Source organism: Python bivittatus, unplaced genomic scaffold (genome assembly GCF_059951505.1).
Source record: "Python bivittatus isolate LINGU-HERP-01145 unplaced genomic scaffold, Pbiv_v1 ctg000610_np1212, whole genome shotgun sequence".
Taxonomy (NCBI): domain Eukaryota; kingdom Metazoa; phylum Chordata; class Lepidosauria; order Squamata; family Pythonidae; genus Python; species Python bivittatus.
In genome coordinates this window covers 32,083,051-32,107,469 of record NW_028277088.1, presented here as the reverse complement: position 1 = coordinate 32,107,469, position 24,419 = coordinate 32,083,051, and the positions used below count along the sequence as shown (strand labels likewise).

Here is a 24,419-nt window from a genome sequence, read left to right as displayed (position 1 = left end):
AAAAGAGAAAAGTTTTTCTACCTTATTCACAAAGTTGTCAAACATTTCTTTCACATTTTTCTTGCTGGTATTACAAGGTTTATTTTGCTGATAGAAGCTACTCCTGGTGTTATTATGCACATTTTCCAGTTTGAAAAAGCCCAGAGGGAAGTTTCTTCATGGGATTTAATGGAAATATTAGAAACTAGGAAGGATCCTAACTACTGGAGAGGTGATTGTACAATGAAAGACAGAACTTTCTCATAACCCTTAACTACTTCTAAACAACTACAGAGCAAAATATTTCACAAACAAGAATTTCTGTGAAATTCTTATTGAACAAAACATTTAAATTGAATAAGAATTGGGAGAAAAACACACAAGATAATTTTTTACTGGACACTTGAAAGAAAATATATAAGCAAGTACAAAAGAGAACATTAAAAAAAAGAATAAAAATAAGGGACTTAAAATATAATAGACATTATAAGAAGCTTAATTTATTATAAGCTTATAAGCTTAAAATATAATAGACATTATAAGAAGACATCCCCTACATGGATCACTGCCATGTCATGGCGAAGGGGCTTGCGTAACTCAATGAAGCCATGAGCTATACCGTGCAGGGCCACCCAAGACAGACAGATCATGGCAGAGAGTTCTGACAAAATGTGGTCCACTGGAGAAGGAAATGGCAACCCACTCCTTTATCCTTGCCAAGAAAACCCCATGGACAATGTCAAAAGGCTAAAAGATATGATGCCGGAAGATGAGCCCCTCAGATCAGAAGGTGTCCAATATGCTACTGGGGAAGAGCGGAGGGCAATTCCAAGTAGCTCCAGAAAGAGTGAAGTGACTGGACCAAAGCTGAAAGGACGCTCAGTCATGGATGTATCTGGAAGTGAAAAGAAGGTCCGACGCTGTAAAGAACAATATTGCATAGGAACCTGGAATATAAGATCTATGAATCAAGGCAAGCTGGATGTGGTCAAACATGAGATGACAAGATTGAACATCAACATCTTGGGAATCATTGAATTAAAATGGACAGGAATGGGTGAATTTAATTCAAGTGACCATTATATCTACTACTGTGGGCAAGAAACCCTTAGAAGAAATGGAGTACCCCTCTTAGTCAATAAGAGAGTGGGAAAGGCAGTAATGGGGTACAACCTCAAAAACGACAGAATAATCTCAGTGTGAATCCAAGGCAAACTATTCAACATCACAGTAATCCAAGTCTATGCCCCAACCACTGACAGCGAAGAAGTTGAAGTTGACCAGTTCTATGAAGACTTACATCACCTTCTACAACTAGCACATAAAAAAGATGTCCTTTTCATCGTAGGGGATTGGAATGCTAAAATAGGAAGTCAAGAAATAATCAGAATAATAGGCAAGTTTGGGCTTGGAGTACAAAATGAAGCAGGGCAAAGGCTAATAGAGTTTTGGCAAGAGAACAAGCTGGTCATAGCAAACACTCTTTTCCAACAACACAAGAGATGACTCTACACATGGACATCACCAGATGGTCAATACTGAAACAAGATTGATTATGTACTTTGCAGCCAAAGATGGAGAATTTAGCCTTAAATTGAAGAACATAGGGAAAACCACTAGATCACTCAGGTATGATTTAAATCATATTCCTTGTGAGTACACAGTAAAGGCAATGAATAGATTTAGGGGATTAGATTTGGTAGACAGAGTGCCTGAAGAACTATGGATGGAGGATCGTAACATTGTACAGGAGGAAGCAACTAAAACCATCCCAAAGAAAAAGAAATGCAAGAAAGCAAAATGGCTATCTGATGAGGCTTTACAAATAGCTGTGGAAAGAAGGAATGCGAAAAGCAAGGGTAAAAGGGAAAAATATAAACAACTGAAAGCAGATTTCCGGAGAATAGCAAGGAGAGATAAGAAGGCAATGCAAAGAAGTTGAGGAATAGAAAGGGGAAGCCTAGAGATCTCTTCAAGAAAATTGGAGATATCAAGGGAACGTTTTTTGCAAAGATGGGCATGATAAAGGACAAAAAAGGCAGGGACCTAACAGAAGCAGAAGAGATTAAGAAGAGGTGGCAAGAATACACAGAAGAACTATACAAGAAAGAGCTTAATGTCCCTGATGTCCACGCTGGTGTGGTCACTGACCTTAAGCTGGACATCCTAGAGAGCGAAGTCAAGTGGGCCTTAGGAAACATTACTAACAACAAAGCTAGTGGAGATGACAGTATTCCAGCTGAGTTATTTAAAATACTAAAAGATGATGCTGTTAAAGTGCTGCACTCAACATGCCAGCAAGTTTGGAAAACTCACCAGTGGCCATGGGATTGGAAAAGGTCAGTTTACGTTCCAATTCCAAAGAAGGTCAATGCCAAAGAATGCTCAAACTACCACACAATTGCGCTCATTTCACATGCTAGCAAGGTTATGCTCAAAATCCTACAAGCTAGGCTCCAGCAGTATGTGAACCGAGAACCACTGGATGTACAAGCTGGGTTTTGAAGAGGCAGAGGAACTAGAGATCAAATTGCCAACATTCACTGGTTCATGGAGAAACCAAGAGAGTTCCAGAAAAATATCTACTTCTGCTTCATTGACTATGCAAAAGCCTTTGATTGTGTGGATCACAACAAACTGTGGCAATTTCTTAAAGAGATGGGGGTACCAGACCACCTTACCTGTCTCCTGAGAAATCTGTATGCAGGCCAAGAAGCACCAGTTAGAACCGGTCATGGAACAACCGATTGGTTCAAAATAGGGAAAGGAATATGACAAGGCTATATACTGTCACCCTGCTTATTTAACTTATGTGCAGAGTACATCATGAGAAATGCCAGGCTGGAAGAATCACAAGCTAGAATTAAGATTGCAGGGAGAAATATCAACAACTTCAGATATGCAGATGATACCACCCTAATGGCAGAAAGTGAAGAAGAACTAAAGAGCCTCTTGATGAGGGTGTAAGAAGAGAGTGCAAAAGCTGGCTTGAAACTCAACATTAAAAAAACTAAGATCATGGCATCTGGGCCCATCAATTCCTGGCAAATAGAAGGGGTAGAAATGGAAGCAGTAACAGACTTCATTTATTTGGGCTCCAAGATCACCGCAGACAGAGACTGCAGCCATGAAATTAAAAGATGCTTGCTCCTTGGGAGGAAAGCTATGGCAAACCTAGACAGCATATTAAAAAGCAGAGACATCACCTTGCCGACAAAGATCCACATAATCAAAGCTATGGTTTTTCCAGTAGCAATGTATGGCTGTGAGAGCTGGACCATAAGGAAGGCTGAGCACCAAGGAATTGATGCCTTTGAATTATGGTGCTGGAGAAGACTCTTAAGAGTCCCTTGGATTGCTAGAAGATCAAACCAGTCAATCCTAAAGGAAATCAACCCTGACTGCTCATTGGAAGGATTGATATTGAAGCTCAAGCTCAGATACTTTGGCCACCTAATGCGAAGAGAGGACTCTTCGGAAAAGACCCTGATGCTGGGAAAGATTGAAGGGAAAAGGAGGAGGGGACGGCAGAGGATGAGATGGTTAGATAGCATCACAGAAGCAATGAACATGAAACTGAGAAAACTCCAGGAGGCAATGAAGGACAGGAAGGCCTGGTGCGATATGGTTCATGGGGTCACGAAGAGTTGGACACGACTTAACAACTGAACAACAAAAAGACATTATAACTTTCTAATATAGCACGAATTAGTTGTAAGTAGTTAAGTATATTGTATATATTACACCAAATTAAAGGACTAAAGGACTAAGAATCGCTATTAATTGATTATGTGCCATCAAGTCAGTGTCAGCTCTCAGCAACCACATAGATAAGATTTTCTCCAAAATGATTGTTCCCTAACCTGGTCTTTCCAATAGTGTACCCATCACCACTGTAACTGAGTCCATGTGTCTTGCTGCTAGTTGTCCTCTTCTTCTCTTTCTTTCCACCTGTCCCAGCATTAGAGCCTTCTCCAAATAACTAGGTCTTCATATAATGTGTCCTAAGTGTAATAATTTGAGCCTGGTCATTTGTGCCTCGAGTGAGAACTCTGGGTTGATTTGTTTGATGATCCATTTGTTTGTTTTCTTGGCTGTTCATGGTATTCTCAGGAGTTTTCTCCAACACCAAACTTCAAAAGTGTCAATACTCTTTCCAACTGGCTTCTTCAGAGTCCAACTTTCACTTCCATAAAGTGTCGTCAGGAATACCATTCCCTGCATTAATCTGATCTTTGGGGTTATAGACACATCATGGCATCTGAATATCTTTTCCAAGGTTTTCATGGCTACTCTACCAAATGCTAGGCTGCAGTGTATTTTTTGACCTCTTGTTTCTTTACTGTTGGTGGTTGATCCTATAAGACAGAAGCTATCTGCCACCTCAATATCTTCATTACCCATTCTTAAACTGGTTGTTGCACCTGTTGTTATTAGTTTGGTCTACTTAATATTTAATCTTAGTCCCATTTGTCACTGTGCTCCTTGACTTTTATTAGTAGAGGTTGCAGATCCTTTGCAAGCTCTACTAATAAAAGTCAAGGACCACAGTGATTTTTGGTTATCAGTAGAGTCATCAGCATAGCACAGGTTACTGATGTTTCTTCCTCCAATTTTAAAACCACATTCATCTTTTGCCAATTCATACAGTATATATTATATATCATATATATTAAGGGAATATATTTTATACATACATACATACATACATACGAATATATCTAATATATTCAGCGTATAGGTTGAATAAATAAGGGGAGGCATACTTGTCTCATACCTTTGCCAACCTGGAGCTAGTCTGTTTCACCATGTTCTGCTACTGTAGCTTCCTGACCTGTATATAGGTTTTGCATGAAGACATTGAGATATTCTGAGGTTCCCATTTTTCTAAGCATGTTCCATAGCCTGATATGTTTGAAACAATCAAAGGCTTTTCTATAATCAATGAATACTGACTTCTTTTTGGTATTCTTTGGCTTTCTCAATTATCCTGTCATGGAATTTGCTGAAGTAAGGAGCACATCACCAAGGAGAAATTGCCAGTTCTTTATTCAATGATCACTGGTTGCCTGCTTTACAAGAAAGAGGGACCCTGAACAATAGAAAGGCAGAGATTCTTACACATTTTGGAGTTGAGAGGCAGGAAATCTGAGGGATCTGATTTGTGAGCAAGTTATTCGGAAGTAAGATAGGGGTTAAACAAAGGAAAAAGGAAAAAAATACTTTTCTATTTTAAAATAAAAGTCATGAGGGGCTGAGGATTCCATTGTTAACAAGGATGGAATGTTGAGATAACCAGAGGCCGCGCTTGATCAGAATGGAATGCCTGCGGTTTTTTACCTTCCTCATTAAAGCTGCTGCCTAGATGACTTTAGGCCAACAGGTGAGGGCTTTCCCATTGTTTTAGCTGTGATGGGATTAAAAGGGCTTTCCAGACAGTAGGAAAAGGACTGTTCCTGAGTTGGAAAGGAATCATGCAGCAGCCTGGGCTGGTCCTATTTTTAATTACATATGCGAGTTGGGGAGCAAGAGCAAGAGAGGGGAGGAAGAGAAGAGTTTGCAGCTTGATTTCATTATTTTTTTCCCATCACAATCCAGTGTGCATCAGCAATAATACCTCGTGTTGCTCGACCTTTTCTTAAACATCTGGCATCTCTTTTTCCATGTTGGGAAAGTTCCTGTAGTCGTATGACTTGGTAACGACCGAAGTGCTGATCTAACTTGATCTTCTAAAGGTTCTTGTAAGCAGCAGATATCTTTTAAGATATCTTTGACATTGACATCTCTACTGTACAGTGTATCACTAAACTCTTTCCATCTTTGTTTGGTCTTCTTTGAATTGTTTACTACCTGTCCATTGGCATCCTTTAGCATACCAATTTGAGGTTAGAAGCTCCTGAGTTCAAAGACTACTTGGAAAACTTTCCTTGTCTCTTCTAACAGGTCTCTGAAACTGTTAAGCTCCTTCCTGATTTTTTTTTTCTTTTTCTTTCTTGGCTTTGGCTTCTCTTTTTGGCAATTTCCACTGTTTGTTCTGACATCCAGTTTGCTTTCTTATGTTTCTTCATCTTTGGTAGTCTCTTTTCACATTCATCCTTAGCAACTTCTTTAAGTTCATTCCACAGTTCTTCTGGTTCTCTGACAGTGAGGTTCAGGACTTCAAAGCAATTGGTGATGTTGAAAATGGTGGGTATATGCTTAATATCATATCTTGGAAACTGACTGGCTTTCTTCTTCTTTAGCTTAACATGGAACTTACACATGAGTTTATGATCTGTTCCACAGTACAGCACCTGGCCATGTCTCTGATGCTATAGTTGAGCTCCTCCAGCTCTCTTTAACAATAATGTAGCAACAATGTTTTCTATGTACTCCATCTGGTGGTATCCATGTATACAGGCATTGTTTTGGTTGTCTGAAGACAGTGTTAATGAAGAAATCACTGGATTGGCAGAATCTGATAAGTCATTCTTGTTTCATTTTGGTTTCCTGGGCTATACAATCCAGCTACATTTTCCTCTTTAATATTTCCAACTTTGGCATTTTAGTCTCCAATCACAAGCAGCACATCTTGTTTGCACATTCTGTCAATTTCAAATTGAACTTGATCATAAAATTCATCAACCTCCTCTTATTTTGCAGCAGTGGTTGGATAATCGTCATATTAAAGGGTTGTCCATAAAGTCTACTTTATATTATTTGGTCATTGATTACATTATAGCCAAATACTGTTCTTACTATACCCTTCCTAACTTTAAAACCAATACTATTCCTTCTTTGTTTTTCACATCCTGAGTAATAAACAGTGTGAACTTCTGACTGAAAGTGACCAATCCCCCTCCATCTTAATTCACTGTTGCGTAAGATGTCAGTGTATCGCTGTTTCATTTCATCTTTCACCACAATCAGCTTCTTATGTTCCATGTGTCAACTGTAAATCTCTTTGCAACTTCATTGCTTTTATTGCATGGCAACATCAGCAACTAGATATCCCAAAAGCTTTAATCTAGCCATATTATAAGCACTGTTAGTACCCTGAAAGATCCTCAGCTCTTCCTCAATAGTACGTTGAGTGTCATCTGACCTGAGAGGCCCAGCATCCAGCACTATATCTTCAATCTTTTTATGTTTTATATCCATGTGGTTTTCTTTATAAAAATACAGGAGTGGTTTACCATTGCTTTCTCCCACATAGTACGAATTGATGTCTTTGCCATTGTCACTGAAGTGATCTTCCACCTCCAGCATCTTTCTATTGCTTCTGCCCAATATAGGTGCCTGCATGCTTTAGGTGGGCAGCTGGGATGATCTTCACACCTTGAGTGACCCTGCTGGGACTATATACTCCCCCACCGCAATGAGCCAGCACAGCATAGATAAACCCAGATTTTAGATGTGGTACCAATCTATGTATTATATTCTAAGAATGGTTTCCAGTTTGAGCTGAAATCTCTGCCAGATTTGCTTTTAAGGTACAGTTTTGATAGCTAAAATGAATTTTCAAAAAATGTTGGAAATATGATGAGTAGGTTGGATCATTACTTCATATTTGGTGGCAATGTCCTGAAGCTCAATAGTTCTGGAAAATGATCCATACTAGAATGAAACAAATCTTAAAAGGTGAATTCCCATTTCAACCTACAATATTCTTATCAAAACTTACCAAAGCTTATATCCCCTCAAAGTATACTTAATTAGTTTTATATATAATAATTGCTGCAAAGATACTATATGCTGTTACTGGAAAGAATAAGTCTGACCCTTCAATGGAAGAATAGATAACCAAGTTGTGGGAATATGCCTTGATGTCTAGAATAACTATGATGTCATAGTGAAGGCAGACACAAAATTTTGCTCAAAGACCAAAGCCAGTTTTAGTCTGCACATGAATGAGAGAACTCCAGCCAGAATAGAATAACAGGAATGAAAATATATTAAAATATCTCAATTTTCCATTCTAAAAGTTCTGTTAGGATACTGAAACATCCTTTTATGAGGGATAGTAGATGTATTTTAGATCATAGCCCAGTAAAGCAGAGCTAGATAACTTTTGTAAGCTGATGGGTACTTTTAAAATACAGAGTTTGTGCTTGTTTCCCAGCTGAAATTGGAGTCTGTTAGAGACTAGCACATTCACGAAATGGATGCCATGCTGATGCAACCAGTCACAAAACACGATTTTACTAGGAATGGAAACTAATGAAACTATTCCCATTACCTCTTTAAGCCATAACCTCTCCTATGAATTATCTCTACCTTGCCATATTTCCTTTGCCATGCCCTCTTTAACCCATAACCACTCCCAAGAATAACTTCTAACAATATTTACTTTTGTTGTATTTAACACACACACACACACACACACACACACACACAGGGCTACAGTCACCATTTAAATTGTATTCCACTTATTTTTTAAGAATACCTAGGAGGAAGATGGTGTTTTATTTTCCATCATGCCAGCTTCACATTTATTTTTTATTAATTGTAAGATTCTGAAAGGAAAAACAAAAGACACATGATTCAAGGAAATAGCAATGAAAGTATGTGTGTGTCGTATGGAATCAAATCTTTATCTACAGCAATAGTTTCAAACACTGAAACATATTAAGATCTCTCCCTGACAGTAGCCCATATAGCCCTGTCTTTTGCAGTATACAAATATAAAGCTGACTTGTACTGATCCAGACCACTGATCCATTTCGCTCAATATGTGGGCTGCAACAGCTGTCTAGGATTTCCAGCAGAGATTTTACTTACCCCTTGCAGCCTGATCTTTTCACCAGAGATAATTAAACTTGAGACATTCGACATAAAAGCATATGCTCTTCAGTTCTGCCAGAAGGGAATGAAGAAATAAGGTACTTCATGAAAACAGAAATGTTTTTCCTACTTTGAGACTTACCTTTCATATACCAATTGAGATAATAATCAGGTATTCAAATACACTGTGGTAGGGTGAGGTTTGTGAACTAAAGATGGGCTGGAGGAACCTGTGTATTTCAGCATTTAGTTCTGGATGCCTCTTTCTAGAGGAGTAATCATGTTAGTCTATTGCAGGAAAAACAATGACAGTCGTATAGCTAAGGTTAGAGTAAGGATCAGTAAGAATGAAGTGAGCTTGGGCAAGAGAACAGTTTATACTACCTTGAACTCATTTGATAAAGACAGAATAGAAATGTGTAAAATAAATCAAGGTAGAAATCCTCAGATGTCCCCATATCAATGGTCCAGCGCTAAAGCATTAGATTAAAAACAATATTTAATTCTTCATAAATTGAATCACTTTTTGAAGCAACAAAATTAATTGCCACAACAGCATTTTGAGAAAATTTATAACAGTTCTGCAGAGTAATTAGAAAACATCATGAAATCCCAAGTGAGTTGGTTCTGTAGATCACCATAATTCATGATTTGCTGAATTAACTTAAATTGCCTGGGTTTCCACAACAGGCATAAAATAATCATACTAGCTGTCTTCACACAATACACAGAATCAATAACCTTATTCATCTAACATATCATATAACCCAGCCAATATAACATATAAATGTTGAAGAGTCAGAACAACTGCAATCATACTGACTTGGAAAAATTGTTTTTAATAACACTATTGAAGACTGCCATCTACTGAATAATCATCAATGCTGTTCACAGAAACAGCAGATTAGTCATATTCTCTTATCTTGTGTTTCAGTAAATGTATTAACATTACTGAACCAACATTTATAGCTCATAAATAAGATTTTGAAATCATGCATTCTCCTTTATATCATATCCTGTATCTTTGCAGGGGGGTGCTCCCAAACTTGCAAGTGCAGTGTGAACTAAGTGTAATTAAAACAAAAACCAACAAAAATAAGCATATAAATCAACATTTTTCAATCCCATTCTGTTTGGATTGGTGATACCTAGTAACCAAATTAAAGTTTAGTTTTAAAAAAGTTTAAGCGCTTCCTGAAAAGTGAATTTACATTGCAATTATATACAAACGTTTATTTGAAGTTGAGTACAATCGATCTCAAGGGAATTCACTTGGCAGTACATAGAACTGAGCTTAACATAAACTTATTTTGAAATCTGGAACCATCCAAAATGGCTTTCTTAAATATTCTGTTTGTTCTATGCACAAAGCCAATCAGACAGGAAAAGCTGAGTACTCTCAGTCAGTGGCTGCAGTGATGATGTTGGAAGAATTTATTTTGTGAGGCATTGGAGTACCTTTTGGAGAAGCCAGCCCTGTACAAAATGGATGGGTTGCACTTGAACCAGGAGGGGACCAACTACTGGTACTTACCATTAAAATGTTGGCAGAGCACTTTTAAAATGGATTGAGTGGGAAAGTTCACAGGATGCAAGGACTTGGCTCAGGAAAATAATTCAAGTAATTTTTTAATTGTTCAGAAGAGCATAGAATAAATCCAGGAAGGGCATACAGTCATTCAAGAAAGCCATAAGGTCACAAGGCTGAAAGCATGTGCCACAAAAAAACAAGGGCGAGACTGTAAGTGCTTATATACAAATACCAGATGCCTCTGAAATGGAAGAATTGGTGTGTGTGATGGTGGAAGAAAACATAGATAAGCATTACAAAAACTTGATGAAAGAGAAATAACCAATGATACAATTATCCCTGGATATAGTTTGATAGAAAAGGCAGGGAAGGACATTTTGGGATGTCCTTGTATGCAAAGAGGGTATGGAATCCCGTAAAGTAGGAATCATAAACGGTTTATGCTGATGAGACCAGCAGAGTGTCTCATCAATCCCCCAAAGTAAGTTAGTATTAGGGACATGCTATTGCACACATATGCCCCCAAAAATGCCCATTTGCATTTATACTTAATTGGAGCACAGGCATTTCCTGGCATTATCCTTTTTCTGCCACATCCCCATGTTATTGCCTTCATCTTGTCCCCAACCCAACAGCAAAACAGTAAGCCACCTTATCCATCCTGTGTAAGTGATCTCCCCCTTATTCCAACATTGTCCAAGAGGAATTTCAGGGTAAATAACATCTTTTGTCACCCATTAACTTGGAGAGAAGTAAGATGACTGACAATGGAGACAGCAAATTTCATGCCAGTATAGTTTTCTGCCAACTCAAGAATGGGTGGATACCACTTCAGCAGTAAAGAAAGGCCTAAGTTATAGCTGACTTGCAGATATAAAATAACATTTAAAAAGTATCTTTCAAGAAACAGTCATACTAATGGGAGACTTCATTAATCCTCAAATACTTTTGACTATGTCAACAAACATGTTGAAGAGGGTGACATAATAGACATATTCAAATTCACACTATTCAGTGAGATTTCTATAGAAAACATGGTAATTCGTTCCCACTTGACAGAAATAGGCAATGAAGTTTTAAACATAATTTTTATATGTATATTAATGAAATATTACAGTAAAGAATAAAAAGAATACACTTTTAATTTAAATTTATGGTTAACAGTCACAGAGTAATTATAGAAAGCAAAATACAAACAAAAAAAATTACTATAGATTCAGGCATTCCAATATCTTGTCCTATTTTAGTGTTATAACAATATTCGTGTTGTTCAATTACATCAAATGCTTGCTGTAATGAGCCTCTTCTTTTTTAAACTTGTACTGTTTCCCTCTGACAAAAACTTCCTTTCCTTCATTTTGTACACACAAAGATCTAAAACCCCAACTGCAACTTTGCATGTGCTAGCCTCAACTGCAGATGCACTAGCCTCACATTAACTGAATTTTGGGTCACATTAAATGCAACCTGGTATCAATTTACAATTCACACTAAATAGAATATTAGATTATTTGAACTCACATGAATTATGACCTACCTGTAGTAGGGCAAAGAAACTAAAAGCATGAAAAACACATTAATACTGTCGTTTATGCTAATACTATTCACTCACTCTCCATACCTTGCTATACTTGCAAATCATCCTCACTTTTACACATCCATACACTGCTTCATATACTGCCTTTTACACTTTTCATTGCTTTTTCAAGATCTCATCAGCCTATTTTCTAGGTCTTCCCCTTCTACATGACAGTTCACTCTTCTTTCATATATTTGTTTGGGATTTGATCCTAATTCATTCTTTCTACATGATTAAATCATTTCCTGTATCTCTTTCATATTGATCACTCACTTTTCTATTCAATCAACATCCAACACTGATTTATTTTTCTGTTCTTGGTTATATATTTATTCAATTTTCTTACCCATCATAATTGAGACATTCTCAGTGGGCTATAATCTCAATAAAATGTCCACAGTAGAAATAATTTTACGTAACAATAATTGAAGCATAGATAAAATTTAAAAACCCACCAATCAAAAGGCAATAAAAGTAGAAGGTAACATGTAACTCAAGTCCCCTTTTAAATAATTGTTTTTAATCTCTTTCCCAGAAGCTTATCAGGTTGGTCAAAGTTGAGTGAGATGGTCCTCAATACCAAGCCATGTAGGGCATTAAAAGTTAAAACCAGTACTTTGAATTTCATATGGGAGATAATAGAAAGCCAATCGAGTGCCTGAGTTGCAATTGTAATATGCTCATGTTAGAGTGTACCCAATGATCAGGCCATTGTATTCTGGACTAATTAAAGCTTTCATGTGGTCTTTAAAGGCAGCCCTATGTACAATGTGTCACAGTAGTCCAACCAAGTGAACTCATGTGCCATTACATTTTAGGTGATTCTACATACAGTGCATTAGCTTTAGGAGCTATCCAGGCCCTACTGCTCAATGGTGTTGCAGGAATGGATATATAGAATCTCTTTAGAATGGTGTGTGTGTATCTATCTTTTCTTATGCTCCCAGAGATATGGATGTTACATTATATCATGCCCTCACATACAAGATTTTATCCCCTGTGCTTTGGGGATTTAAAATCCTCTATCCTCACTAGAGTCTATTTCTATGTAGCCATATACAGGTAGTCCTCAGGTTATGACAGCAATTGGGACTTCTGTTGTTAAGTGATGCAGTCATAAAGTGTGACATCACATGACTACATTACTTAGCAACGGCAATCCCTGCAGCCCCAGTTGTTGTAACCCCAGGACCGTGCAGGTCATTAAGCAGAAAGAGGTGGGAGTCCCAGGCAAGCAGGCCTGCAGTGAGAGCTGCGGGGGATGGGGGTGCCATGGGCAGGTGCTACAGAGTACAGGCAGGTGCGTGGGTACGTGCTAAGGAGTGCAGGTGGGCAAAAAAGTGGCAGGAGCGGAAGCAACGTTCAAGTTCCTGCTGGCTTCCCTAGTGACTTTGCTCATGGGAAGCTGGCAGGGAATGTCAGAAATCACGATCATGTAACTGTGGCTTGCTGTGATGTTGTAATCTTGAGTCAGGCACTGAGTGCCCAGATTGCGATCACGTGACCGCGGAGACGCTGCGACGGCTGCAACTTCATGGACCAGTCGTAAGTCTCCCTTGTTCAGCATTGTCATAACTTTGAACAGTCGCTGAACGAGTGGTCGTAATCCAAGAACTACCTGTAGGCTCATCTGCATAAAAATATATATTTTTATAAAAGTTTGAGAAAAACATAAGCAGAGTGAAATACAAACACTGAACAAAATAGAAGAAATCAGCAAAATACAGAAAAATTGAAGGGAACCTCAACAAGTATCAGGAAATAGGTTTATTGAAAGGCAGTAAACTCACTTTATGTTTAGAACTCTAATTCTTTCAGAGTGGTGCCATACTTATCCTTACAGCAATTCTCAGAAATGAGAGGAATTATTACAATTTAATGAGAGAAGTTGATGTTTTTTATAGAAAGTGATTATGGTGAGCTTCAAGAATCCATTTTATTTACTCAGCATATGCATGGAATCACTGACTCAACTATAATAGAAACAGGCTAACCTTACAATAAAGTCATACATGACAAGATTCCTTATTGCTCACCCAAACTGAAAATAACCAAAGCCAAATGAATCCATAAACTGACCCAAAAATACCAGAGATGAGTGATAACTTGTTGACAAATCTGTTCCAGAGTGGACTATATTGCCTTTTGCCTGAAGAGCTTCAAGAGGTATCGCTAGTGCAATCAGTACAGACAGCAAAAAATATAGAGGCAGTTGCCTCAATACTTTTTACAGGCACATTAAAAATACTTGTGTGTATGAAAGAATGCTAGTTATTTGCATGCACTTGTGTTTAAAAATTAATCATGCACACAGTAACCCTATTTGGATGATCAAATTGTGACTTAGCGATTGACCATATGATACGTATGTGCTGTATATTCCAACAGAGTCCTCTAAGTTGCAGTTCCACTCTTCAATTTTGCTACCTACATAAATCTATCAGGCAATCAGTTAAAATAACTTTATGTGAAATGCGTATCGGGGATTAGGGATAATAGTTTCTAAACAAGCCAGGACTAAGACATCAATAACTTATTAACTTGTGAAGCATCAGATACAGGGTTTAAGGGGATTAAATCAGGATTTGATTGCTCAGCCATATACTTTGAGGACTATAAATATGATAACCAAGCCTGGATACTAGTTTTTTAAAAACTGAAAAATTCAGTATACCACAAAAGCTTTTTATGTTCATTTTTTCCCCTTATTTTGCTCATTCTGGGAAACAACATACAAACATCTGTGGGAGAAACTATATGTTTCATATAACTGTCTAGTTATAGCAGTTCATTTGGGGAAAAAAAACCACCTCTGCCTCTATCCATTAGTGGATGTTATCCATACCAAAATAGCCTTCAAAACCTCTTAGCTTCCTGCAGTTTGGCAAAGAAAGCACAAGAATATAAAACTATTTTATTGATAGCTGTTCACCAGTATGTACAATAAAGTAAGTAATATACAGTGTGCACTTTCAAATTACTATGAAATTTTCACCTGGTCCTCTTAGAACCAATTTGCCACAAATACTAAAAAGAATGGCTTTACACACTAAATGGCAGAAAAGATGCATGCACATTTGTTGTATAGAGAGCTACAAAACACTTGTGAAACTGAACAAATTACCATTAAGGATCACTAGTAACTATCAAGTTTTATAAAACACTTCATTTAATATGCAGGAAGCAGTATGAAATGCTTTCCTGTAAAAAACAAAGCGATAGCACAAACCTTTTGCTTTCCTCTTTATGCAAAACACATTACCTTAAAAATAACTAAACTTATCTCATTAGGACTTATAAGCTTTCCACATTTGTTAAGTCAAAATCATACATATATAAAAAAAAGGGTAGGGGAGGGAGAGAATGCAAACAATTATTGTGCTTCATCCTCTGGGCAAGAATGCCAAGTTAATCGTTCTTCGTAAAAAGCAATTACAATCTGAGGACATTTCACATTAGCTTCTTTGGCTAATACCAGGTCAGCTTCATCTGAGTCTTTCCTGTTTTAAGAGAGAATGTCCAATTAATATATTGAAAACTATTTCTAAAGTCATTTGGAGACACCCCATGGCTCACAAAACCCTGTTTTGTGCCCTGCTATCGGTCTTTACAATCCTTCCCCTTTAGCCTTGAGAGCATTAGCAGCATTTATGAGACATATGTAATCTGCTATTATTCCTAAACTTTGGTGGTCTTATTAAAACTTCATTTTAACTAAGCATATGTATAAATTCTAGATGAACCAGGTATCATAAGGCAGAGTGATACAATTTGGAACAGCTTTTCATTTATTTAGATAGATTAATCTGAACTTGCTCTATTCAAGGCTGAACTGCCATGAAGTTAAAATCCTTACTTGTTTCTCTGGAGTGCTAATTTTAAACCAGACTACTAGTGTCTTTGAGATTACTACACACAGCTTAAGTCTGTGCACATCTATTCCAAAGTTATCTATGTGGTTAAAAGTTGATACCAATTTGATAGACCATATCAATCAATCAAAACACCCATTAACATGCTAGGGCTCTTTTTCAGGCAAGCAGATTTGAATCTGTAAGGGTTATTCATGCTTCAAAAGAGGTGCTTTGAAATTCACAGCAGCTCTATGAAGTATCTGTTTTCGAATAATTAAAAACAGCCATGTCTTTTTCTCGGGTTGCATGAATTGCACAATCTAAAAAAAAAGACAAAATTTCTTTTCTATGCATTTCAAAGCATCTTTTTTGATGGCATTCCCAGCTCTCATATTCATTATATTATTAGGAGAATTAAAGAAATTTTAAGAATTCCTACTCTAATAATTCAAAATTTGTTAGTGTGTGAGAAGAATGGCTGGTAGCTAATTTTGAGTAAATTCTGCAATCAATAGGACTGAAATGGAGATTTATGAATACAGCTGTCAATTTTAAAGATCTAATGAGAATTAATCACCACAAAGTCAGTGGCATGTGCTCCCAAAAATAACCGGAAAGAAACTAGGTTGCTGTTGTGTATACTCAAGTTCTTTTGTGGCAAATTATACCTTACACAAGAGCAAAATAGTTTTAATAACTGTGGACAGGTACAGTAATATTACAAGTCAGATAGTTTACATGTGATAAAATAAAGTTATAACATGTTTTTAACTTCTTAAATAATATGGTATGATTTATTAACACTAAAAAAGGAAAACCAACCTAACAATATCACTTAAACTTGTTTGTAGCAACAAAAAAATACTATTTTTTATTAAGTTTAATTAAAGCCACACTATAAACTAGTTTGCCAGTCTACTACTTACCATTTCATAAGAAACATAAGTTCCCCACTGCTATCTGTGGCTCCAATTATTCGTTCAGGATCAAGACCACGTGCAAATCCCCTGGGTTTATCAACCTGTTGGAGTAAATATTTAGAGAGAATTGTAAATACTTCCATTACCTTCTGATTTTGGAAAAAATCAGCATATGGTCTATCAATACACTCAGAACTATGTAAATCAGGGCTAGCCTGTAGACCGCATGCATTTCTTAGAAATCACTTGCAATCTGCTGCAGATCCTGCCCCCAGTTTCAGGCATCCTGTTGACCAGCTTTCTCTTATTCTCATCCCTCAGTGAAGGAATTCGGTATTACCATTTCCCTCACCGCCCTAGGAATGAGATGTCCTCATTTCAAATCCTTTCCGAGAAATTTCCCAGGAATGGAGTGATAGTGACCTCCTTCAATTATAGTATAACAAGGTAACTTCAGAAGCAGAGTTGCTGAAGAAGAAACTGAGAGCATGCAGGGATCTGGCATATGAGTATGTAAAAGGGGATTAAACTGAATGTGAAGTAGATTAGAAGTGCATTATGCCTGTGCCATATGCGTGCTGGGAGTGACCCATGAAAATCGAGCCGTTAACCAGGGGGTAAGAGATGCTTGTTCCTAGAGTACATGGTCCTCCCTTGTCTTCTTTCTATTCAGACATGAATGCATGTTTAATGTTTTCATTAACTTACAGAATCCCTCTTTTTCTTTGATTTGCTGTCCTCAGATTCACTATCTGAAAGGGATTTTCTTTTGGTACCTTCTGTTTTTTCTTTACCAGCTTTCTGAGAATTCAGAAAAGCTTCTATTAGCTCCGGGCAATCCAAATTTTCTTCAGGCTCCCATGTATTATCAGCACTACAAAAAAGTTGATAAAAAAACAAGAAAAAAAATAGAAATCAACAAGTCATAGTTATACATGAAATTCAGATTAACTACTCAATTCTTAGAGCAACTCAATTGTCAAGAGTTTATTTTTTTGATAACCCATTTCTTGTAGACTAGTTCCTATAGTAGCTAAACCAAATTAAAACTATACTGGGTAATTATTTCAGTCAATACGTAGCAACCATACTATGGAATGTCATATGCAGTTCTTACTCATCGATTTTGCAGTCAACTATTATTGCTAAAACTTGACAAATGCAGTCTTCCAGATTCTGAGCCCCCTTCCCCCCATGGTAATATAACTCTAAAGTAAGCATAGCTTGTGGAAAATAATGAATTTTACCTAGAAATCGAGGAAAAAAAATATATAACAAAGCCTTAATTGTACGGGCTTCAACTCAATCCAAAAATATAAATTGAGGCTCCTGGTTACCAAAATGTTGCTCAACCCTGCTACAAACTGAATTATGCAATGCCATATAACATGAGATGTGGCCTGTAGAAGCACATTCAAAATAGCTGAGAGAATTTTAAAAAATCAGTGAGTAGAAAACTGAATTATTATTCTTAAGCATTTAACACTTGCTTTTTTTGCCTGAATTGCTATATTATAATATATAGCAACTCAATCCTACAAAGCATTTACCACCAACAGAGAAGGAAAAAGATGGTCAATTCTTAATGTTAATTTTCAAAGACTCTCCTAGCAATTTGAGTAAATTAAGGGCTATAAATAACCATTATACTTTGACAGCATGAACTCACTCTTAATTTCCAGATCAATCTGGATCAATATTGGTAATTTGAGTATTAAAATGCTTAATAATTAGTCTACTTTTTTCCTATAACTGAAGAATATGCCTGGAAAAAATATTAACGCTTTAACTGTATATACTTGGGAATAAATTCATTGAATGAAATGGTGCTGACTGCTTAGCAAACGTGTTCAGGATTGCATTATACATGGCATACATCCAGCAGAAGGATTGTTCATGGCCTATACAGCTAAAGCACAATCCAATGAGAAATGAAGCATTTACCACAGCCCTACCAAAGTTAAGCAGGGAAGCCAGTTTTATACTGAAAATATTTTTTATTAGTCTAAGTGCAGTCCAGATATTTTGGACTATAACGTGTAATTCCTGCCCATTTTCCATACATATTGGATGTGAATCCAAAAGCTCTAGAGGATATGAACTTGACTTTTCCTGAAATTGGTTGTAGCAATCTATTATTTTCACACCATATCTGTATGGAATTGTTCAATTTAACACTGGTATTGAAAGCTTTTTAGAAAAAAATTGTATGAAGTTCCTTACTCAGTAAATCCCTTCCATTTTAAGAAGTACTCCACCTTGCCATTAACTACACGTCGATCCAGGACTTTTTCCACAACAAATTCTTCAGGTTCTGCTTCTTCAACTTTTTTGCCTTTGCCATTCTGTTTCTTCCCCATTTTATGCTATAAAACAAAATCATTTGCACATATATATCTTAACAGCAATACTAAATCTTTATTTCAGCCAAGAAGAAAATGTCATACTCTGTTCAATAAGACCTAGATTTATTTTAAACAAGAGCTTTTGAGATCTGTGCATTTCTTATCTCTTTTATTCCATTGTCCTAAATATTTTATTCAGAATTACTGTTAGCCATTTCCTTTTTATGGATTAACATTAAAAAAACCTTGCATAATAGAAAGCAAGCCAAACAAATTGTGGGTAAGTACTAAAGAGAAGAGAAGCTCCCTGAGTTATCTGCATACATAAGGAAACATAGGTTGCAATGTTAATAGCAATCAACAGTTAAAAGCAGTTTTGAGGCTTTCAGATGCTATGTATCAAACATTTTTAATTGTATATATGCATCATTTCAACTTTTATTAAACATACAAGAAGATGTGTGTGCAAGAGCAGTTCTTAACATAGTTTGATTGAAATTTCTTCACTGACACAAATGCCCTTTGTATCAGAAATGTTAGCACTAATGGAACTTGCTTTTTTAATCTGTTCAGTTGCATCCAATTCTCAAAGACTGCCTGGACAAGTCCCTGCAGTTTTCTTGGCAAAGTTTTTCAGAAGTGGTTTGCCACTGCTCCTTCCTAGGGCTGAGAGAAAGTGACTGGTCCAAAGTCACCCAGCTGGCTTTGTGCCTAGGTGGGACTAGAACTCATGGTCTCTTGGTTTCTAGCCTGATGCCTTAACCACTACTCCAAACTGGCTCTCAATCGAACTTAAACTCAAGAAATTTAAAAGGAGACTGAAAATGGCTTTAAATTAAACTCCATAGAAAAGCTCTTAGCAGCCAATTATTATTCAGATAGCAGGTTATTACATCCACATCATCCTCAAAGCATTCCAACTTCAATAAACACAATTCAGTAAGATGTTATTTTCTGTAATATCTCTATGCGTTGGCTTGAAATCAGTTTATTATTGTAATGTTAGAAGTGTTGCAGTTCTTTTAGAAACAAATGCAAAGCCCGGACACAATTTTGGATGCATTCCATAAAGGGTAATTCAAAATAGGTGATACAGTGACAGTATAATCCATATTAATCCTCACAGATATATTAATTGTGGGAAAACCAGATTAAGAGAAACAATGTCAAGATCTCCCAATTTCAAATTTTGTGAATCTCAATATAGGGCCATAACCTTTTCTTTAGAGCAGCGTTCCTGTGCTACCTTTTGAAAATGAGTATCAAAACAGGTTGAAAGCAGTGTGATAGTTTCTTTGGGTTCTGAGCAACTGTATTAAAGGCTAATGCTAAATACCCCACTCACAAAATACTAGCAAAAATATGTATAAATGAGCGATCAGTATTTCCAAAAAATGTAAATAATAAAAAAGGTCGTTGTTTTTATCTGTCCTATATGGAATACAATTTTATACCTACTGACTGGTATAGTGACATTGTTTAGCAGAGTTTACTTTCAGTTAAGCACAGTCAGGATTGCAATCCCAAAAATATATTTATAGTACTAGGCATCACAGAAGTTTGGGGGGAGGTAAAAAGGTTAAATACAAAGAAAGGGCCAGTAATGCTTGATACTGGCTCAGAGTACCCAGAAAAACTGACTGACCATTAAAAGACAACCAGAAATTCGCAAAAATCTTGACATCTTCTTTTCACAAAAATGATAGCACCCAATGGCAGAAATCCCTTTGGGATGTTATTGTTGGGTATGTTAACAGTCTGCATAAAAGTGATTGTTCTCTATAATTTACATAAAATCTACATACCATATACACTAAATAAGCAACATCTTGTCTTAAAATTGAGAAACACTAAACGTCAGACTACTAGTTCATTTCTATGATCCACTTAAAATCTTGGGAGTTTAGCACAAAAAAATTCAAAAGGTTGAAAATACAAAGACACATACATGGCATTTTACTGTATTTTCCCCATCCCTCTATATACAACTACATTTTCACCCCAAAATCAGTTATTTTCCAGCCATATTTTAGAATTCATATTTATCTATAAATTATGGTAAGTTGCATATTCATGTCAAACCTAGCAAGTAAAACCAGTATGTTAAACTAACATACAATATTTGCACCCTTGGCAGAGTTTTAGATGCAACATTAGTGCTGCCTTTTCTAGACAAAGACAATGTACTCAGCTGTTCATTTTTATTCTTCATACAAAAATGCAATTTTCTTTCCATATTTTCACTCAGTTGATATACTTGTTTATACACATGATTACTAATAAAACCACACCACCTTCTAAGCTATGTATAAAAATACAAGGTGCAGGTCACAGGACTTTGTGGAAAATACCTACTAGCACTAGAATCAAAATATTTTTCTCTGTTATAAACAACATTTTTACAGGAACTAGTTCAACTGTTCCAAATATTGGCCAAAGCACATGTCTTTCTAAGAAAGTAGGTGCAGGATGTGTCTTAACAAAATAAGCTGCTATGTTCAACTCATCCTTTCTTCTACATCTGAAGCAGCTTTTCTCTAAAAGCAGATAACAGTATTATACTAAGAACACTAATGAGGATATACTTTATTCTATTAATATGGGTTCTCAAATGTTGACTAGACTTGTTAAATAAGGAATGACTATGGTGGACCCTGTTCTATCCTTTTAGTGCAAGCTTCCTCCCACCTTTAACAAAACAATCCAATCCATGAGGAGGTTTCACTGCGTTTAATAAGGCATTTCCCCCCAGACAACTGCAGTCCTATTCATGCTTACCTGGGACTAAAGCCCTTCAAAGGAATTTCATACTGGAGTAGATTCTAAGACTGAGCTAATAGACCTTGCCCGCTGATTCTCATCATCAGTGATGCTCACTGATCTAATACATTATCTAGAACATCCCAAGTTCTAACTCTGGAGCTAAAAACGGAGATAGGCAGTCCCAGGAACTGTGCTAATGTATTTTTGAAATCCAGCTACTGTTGGGACCCAATTCCTCCCCTCTGCCAATATCTCATCAAAAATGTCTAAAACACAAATTTTAAACCAAGATTTTTTTACATTAACTTGTGTCAGTTTTGTATCTGTTCTTCTAGATTTATAGTCTATGTAATGATTTACACACCTCAGCAAGTGGCAACCTGGCTGACCTTGTCTGGGCTCAGAAACTAAGCAGAGTCAGGCCTTATTAATACTTAGATGGGAAACTTCCCAGGTTGTAGGCTAGACTGGGAAGTCAAAAAACATCCAGGAAGGCCGCAGGGGCAAACCACTTCTCTTCTGTTGCCAAGAAAACTGCATGGGCATTCCACTAAGTCACCAGTAGAACTTGAGTTGAAGGAGACTTTACCTAAGATTTACACAATTGTTGCCTTTCAATATAAGAGAAACAAATTAAGTATATAGTCATATTATTGGGAAGGCTATTCCCCCCCCCCAACTTGGATTATTCCCTTTCCCATGCAGAGGTGAACTGACTGCATAACATAGCAAGTTTGATGGAGCCAGAGTATGCATATTTTCGAGATGCCTTATTTTCAGGTTGGGTATTTTAATAAAATAATGCTGGGGAGGAGAAATGTGGATGTATCTTTTTGCATAGAGATGCCAACAATAAATCTGAAGAAATATGCTGGTAAAATCCTTACATATTTTAGATGGTCATGAACTTACCAATGTAGATTTATTGGTGGCCATTTTTATTGAAGACTTGCTGAGCTTTTACTAGAAAAATGCATGACAAAAGGAATGTTGCATTATATAAAGGAAGGCACCTCAATACAAATATGGTCCTTTTTCTATCCAGGAGATTACACAAACACACACACACACACATATATACCATTAACAAAGGCTGAAGTTCTATCTCCATCATGCTAGGCATTATTTGGAGTTTGATAAGACATACCTTGGCTTCTCACCATCATCTATATCATACATTCTAATCTAACACTCAACAGAAGTTTATAGGAAAACCTTATTTTCAAAACCTTAAGACAACATGCTATAATAAAATATATTTGCAAGAGTAAGATGCAATATTATATAACACTGAATTTACTTCAATGTACGTATCAGAAGTAACCATTCAAAAGGATTTCAGAATTACAGTTGCATAAGCTACGGACACTACTATGCATCATAAATATGGTAATCATAATGTAACTTTAACTTGATTTATAAGTAATGAACGTCTGCAGCTTGTCTGTGCAAGTCTTCCTCGACCCTCTCTACAATTTAAAATTCGGAAGGACTCCTTTGCAAATCTACAAAGAACATCGGCCATGAGACTCAGCAACGGAAAGAAAAATCAAGATCCCAAAGCCTGACATCTCAGAGATGCTCTTTCACAGCCGTTTTTAGGTCACTGCAATTGTGCACCATGCTTCCATTTAGAATAAATGGACGCAAGATTAACAAAGGCCTGTCGTAAAAAACGTAAGACTAAAGTGCGCCTTAAGCACGAGGTACGCGGGCGGGTGGGAAGGAAGTGATCCCGGATGAGAATCCCATAAGCAAGAGCGCAGAATGTTGGATCAGGAGAGACAGAAAACGCCAAATCACTTCGGCCGTTCAGGACGACTCCCTGCCATTACCCCACTTCGACGAGCCCCGGAAGACACCCCAAGTGTTGCCCCACGTCTGCAAGCACAACAGCACCCAATCGAAATACTAAAGCCTCAGCGGTTAGTCCTTTTTAAAAATTAAGTCCACGCCTCCAGCTCCTGCTTTGCCCGCGGCCTGGGCCTGCTCTTCCTCTGCTTATTGCTGACACGCAGGGGACGGGGGAGAGAACAGGTCTGCGGTCACTAGGATGATGCCTCATTGGGTTCAGAGGTGTTTGCACTTCAGCGGTAAAAATACGCGGGTTGCCAATCTCGGGGCTCGACCGATCGTTACTGCTCCGTCCCACCAGTATGAAAGACCCGAGCGGGGGCAGGCCCGCCGAGAAGTCAAAAGGCCGCTCTGGGAAACCCCGCGGCCTCTTTTCAAGCTTGTCAATCCGCCAGGGAGAGGGAGCCGCGAGGGGGAAAATGGAGGAGAGCAAAACGAGGCCACGCCTGAGCATTTCTCAGGAGTTACATAAAATATAAGCTCAGCATGGGACACACACACACAAACACAGAGGTTCCCCACCAGTTCTCTCCTACGCTACTATTTATCACCGAATTAAGAAAAAGCTGAAGGAGCGAGAGAGGGAAAAGGAGAGAACGAGAGAAAGATACGGACTTCAATGGTGCCCAACGGCTCCGCTCCCCTGTAGTCTCCTGGCTCCCGGCGCGCTCTGAAGCAGCAACGACATCTGAGGGGGCGGGGAAAGGGACGGAGGGAGGGGGCAGCGCAAGGCAGAGGCAGACCCGCCCGGCGCTGCCGCCGCCGCTGCTCCTGCTTCTGCTGCGGCAGCCTGGTCGGAGGGCGGGAGGGGGCCGGGCCGGGCCAGGCTCA

At 37.6% G+C, this 24,419-nt stretch overlaps 1 protein-coding gene across 3 annotated transcripts; it reads right to left on the bottom strand.

The window, feature by feature from the left end:
* Positions 1-13,769: 13,769 nt before the first annotated feature.
* On the bottom strand, positions 13,770-24,365 carry CBX3 (chromobox 3). 3 transcript variants are annotated; one of them, XM_007420811.4, is made up of 6 exons: positions 24,204-24,342; positions 22,647-22,697; positions 18,850-18,992; positions 17,335-17,500; positions 16,633-16,727; positions 13,770-15,352 (listed from the first exon to the last, which is right to left on the bottom strand). In XM_007420811.4, exons 2-6 carry the CDS (start codon positions 22,668-22,670, stop codon positions 15,226-15,228), a joined length of 555 nt encoding a protein of 184 aa, XP_007420873.1. In that variant the 5' UTR covers positions 22,671-22,697; positions 24,204-24,342; the 3' UTR covers positions 13,770-15,225. The 3 variants fall into 3 exon arrangements, with proteins under 3 accessions (XP_007420873.1, XP_088006827.1, XP_007420875.1); XM_088150701.1 differs by lacking the exon at positions 24,204-24,342 and adding an exon at positions 23,570-24,160; XM_007420813.4 differs by lacking the exon at positions 22,647-22,697 and having other exon boundaries at positions 24,204-24,365.
* Positions 24,366-24,419: the final 54 nt, after the last annotated feature.

Bases quoted from the DNA above. Each gene is read 5' to 3' on its own strand.
- CBX3 (XM_007420811.4), bottom strand. From the start codon at position 22,670: ATGGCCACCAATAAATCTACATTG. The intron at 17,501-18,849 runs GTAAGGAACTTC...ACTTTTTTGTAG, and splicing joins AAATGGAAGGGATTTACTGA to TGCTGATAATACATGGGAGC. The intron at 15,353-16,632 runs GTAAGTAGTAGA...CTCTTAAAACAG, and splicing joins CTTATGTTTCTTATGAAATG to GAAAGACTCAGATGAAGCTG.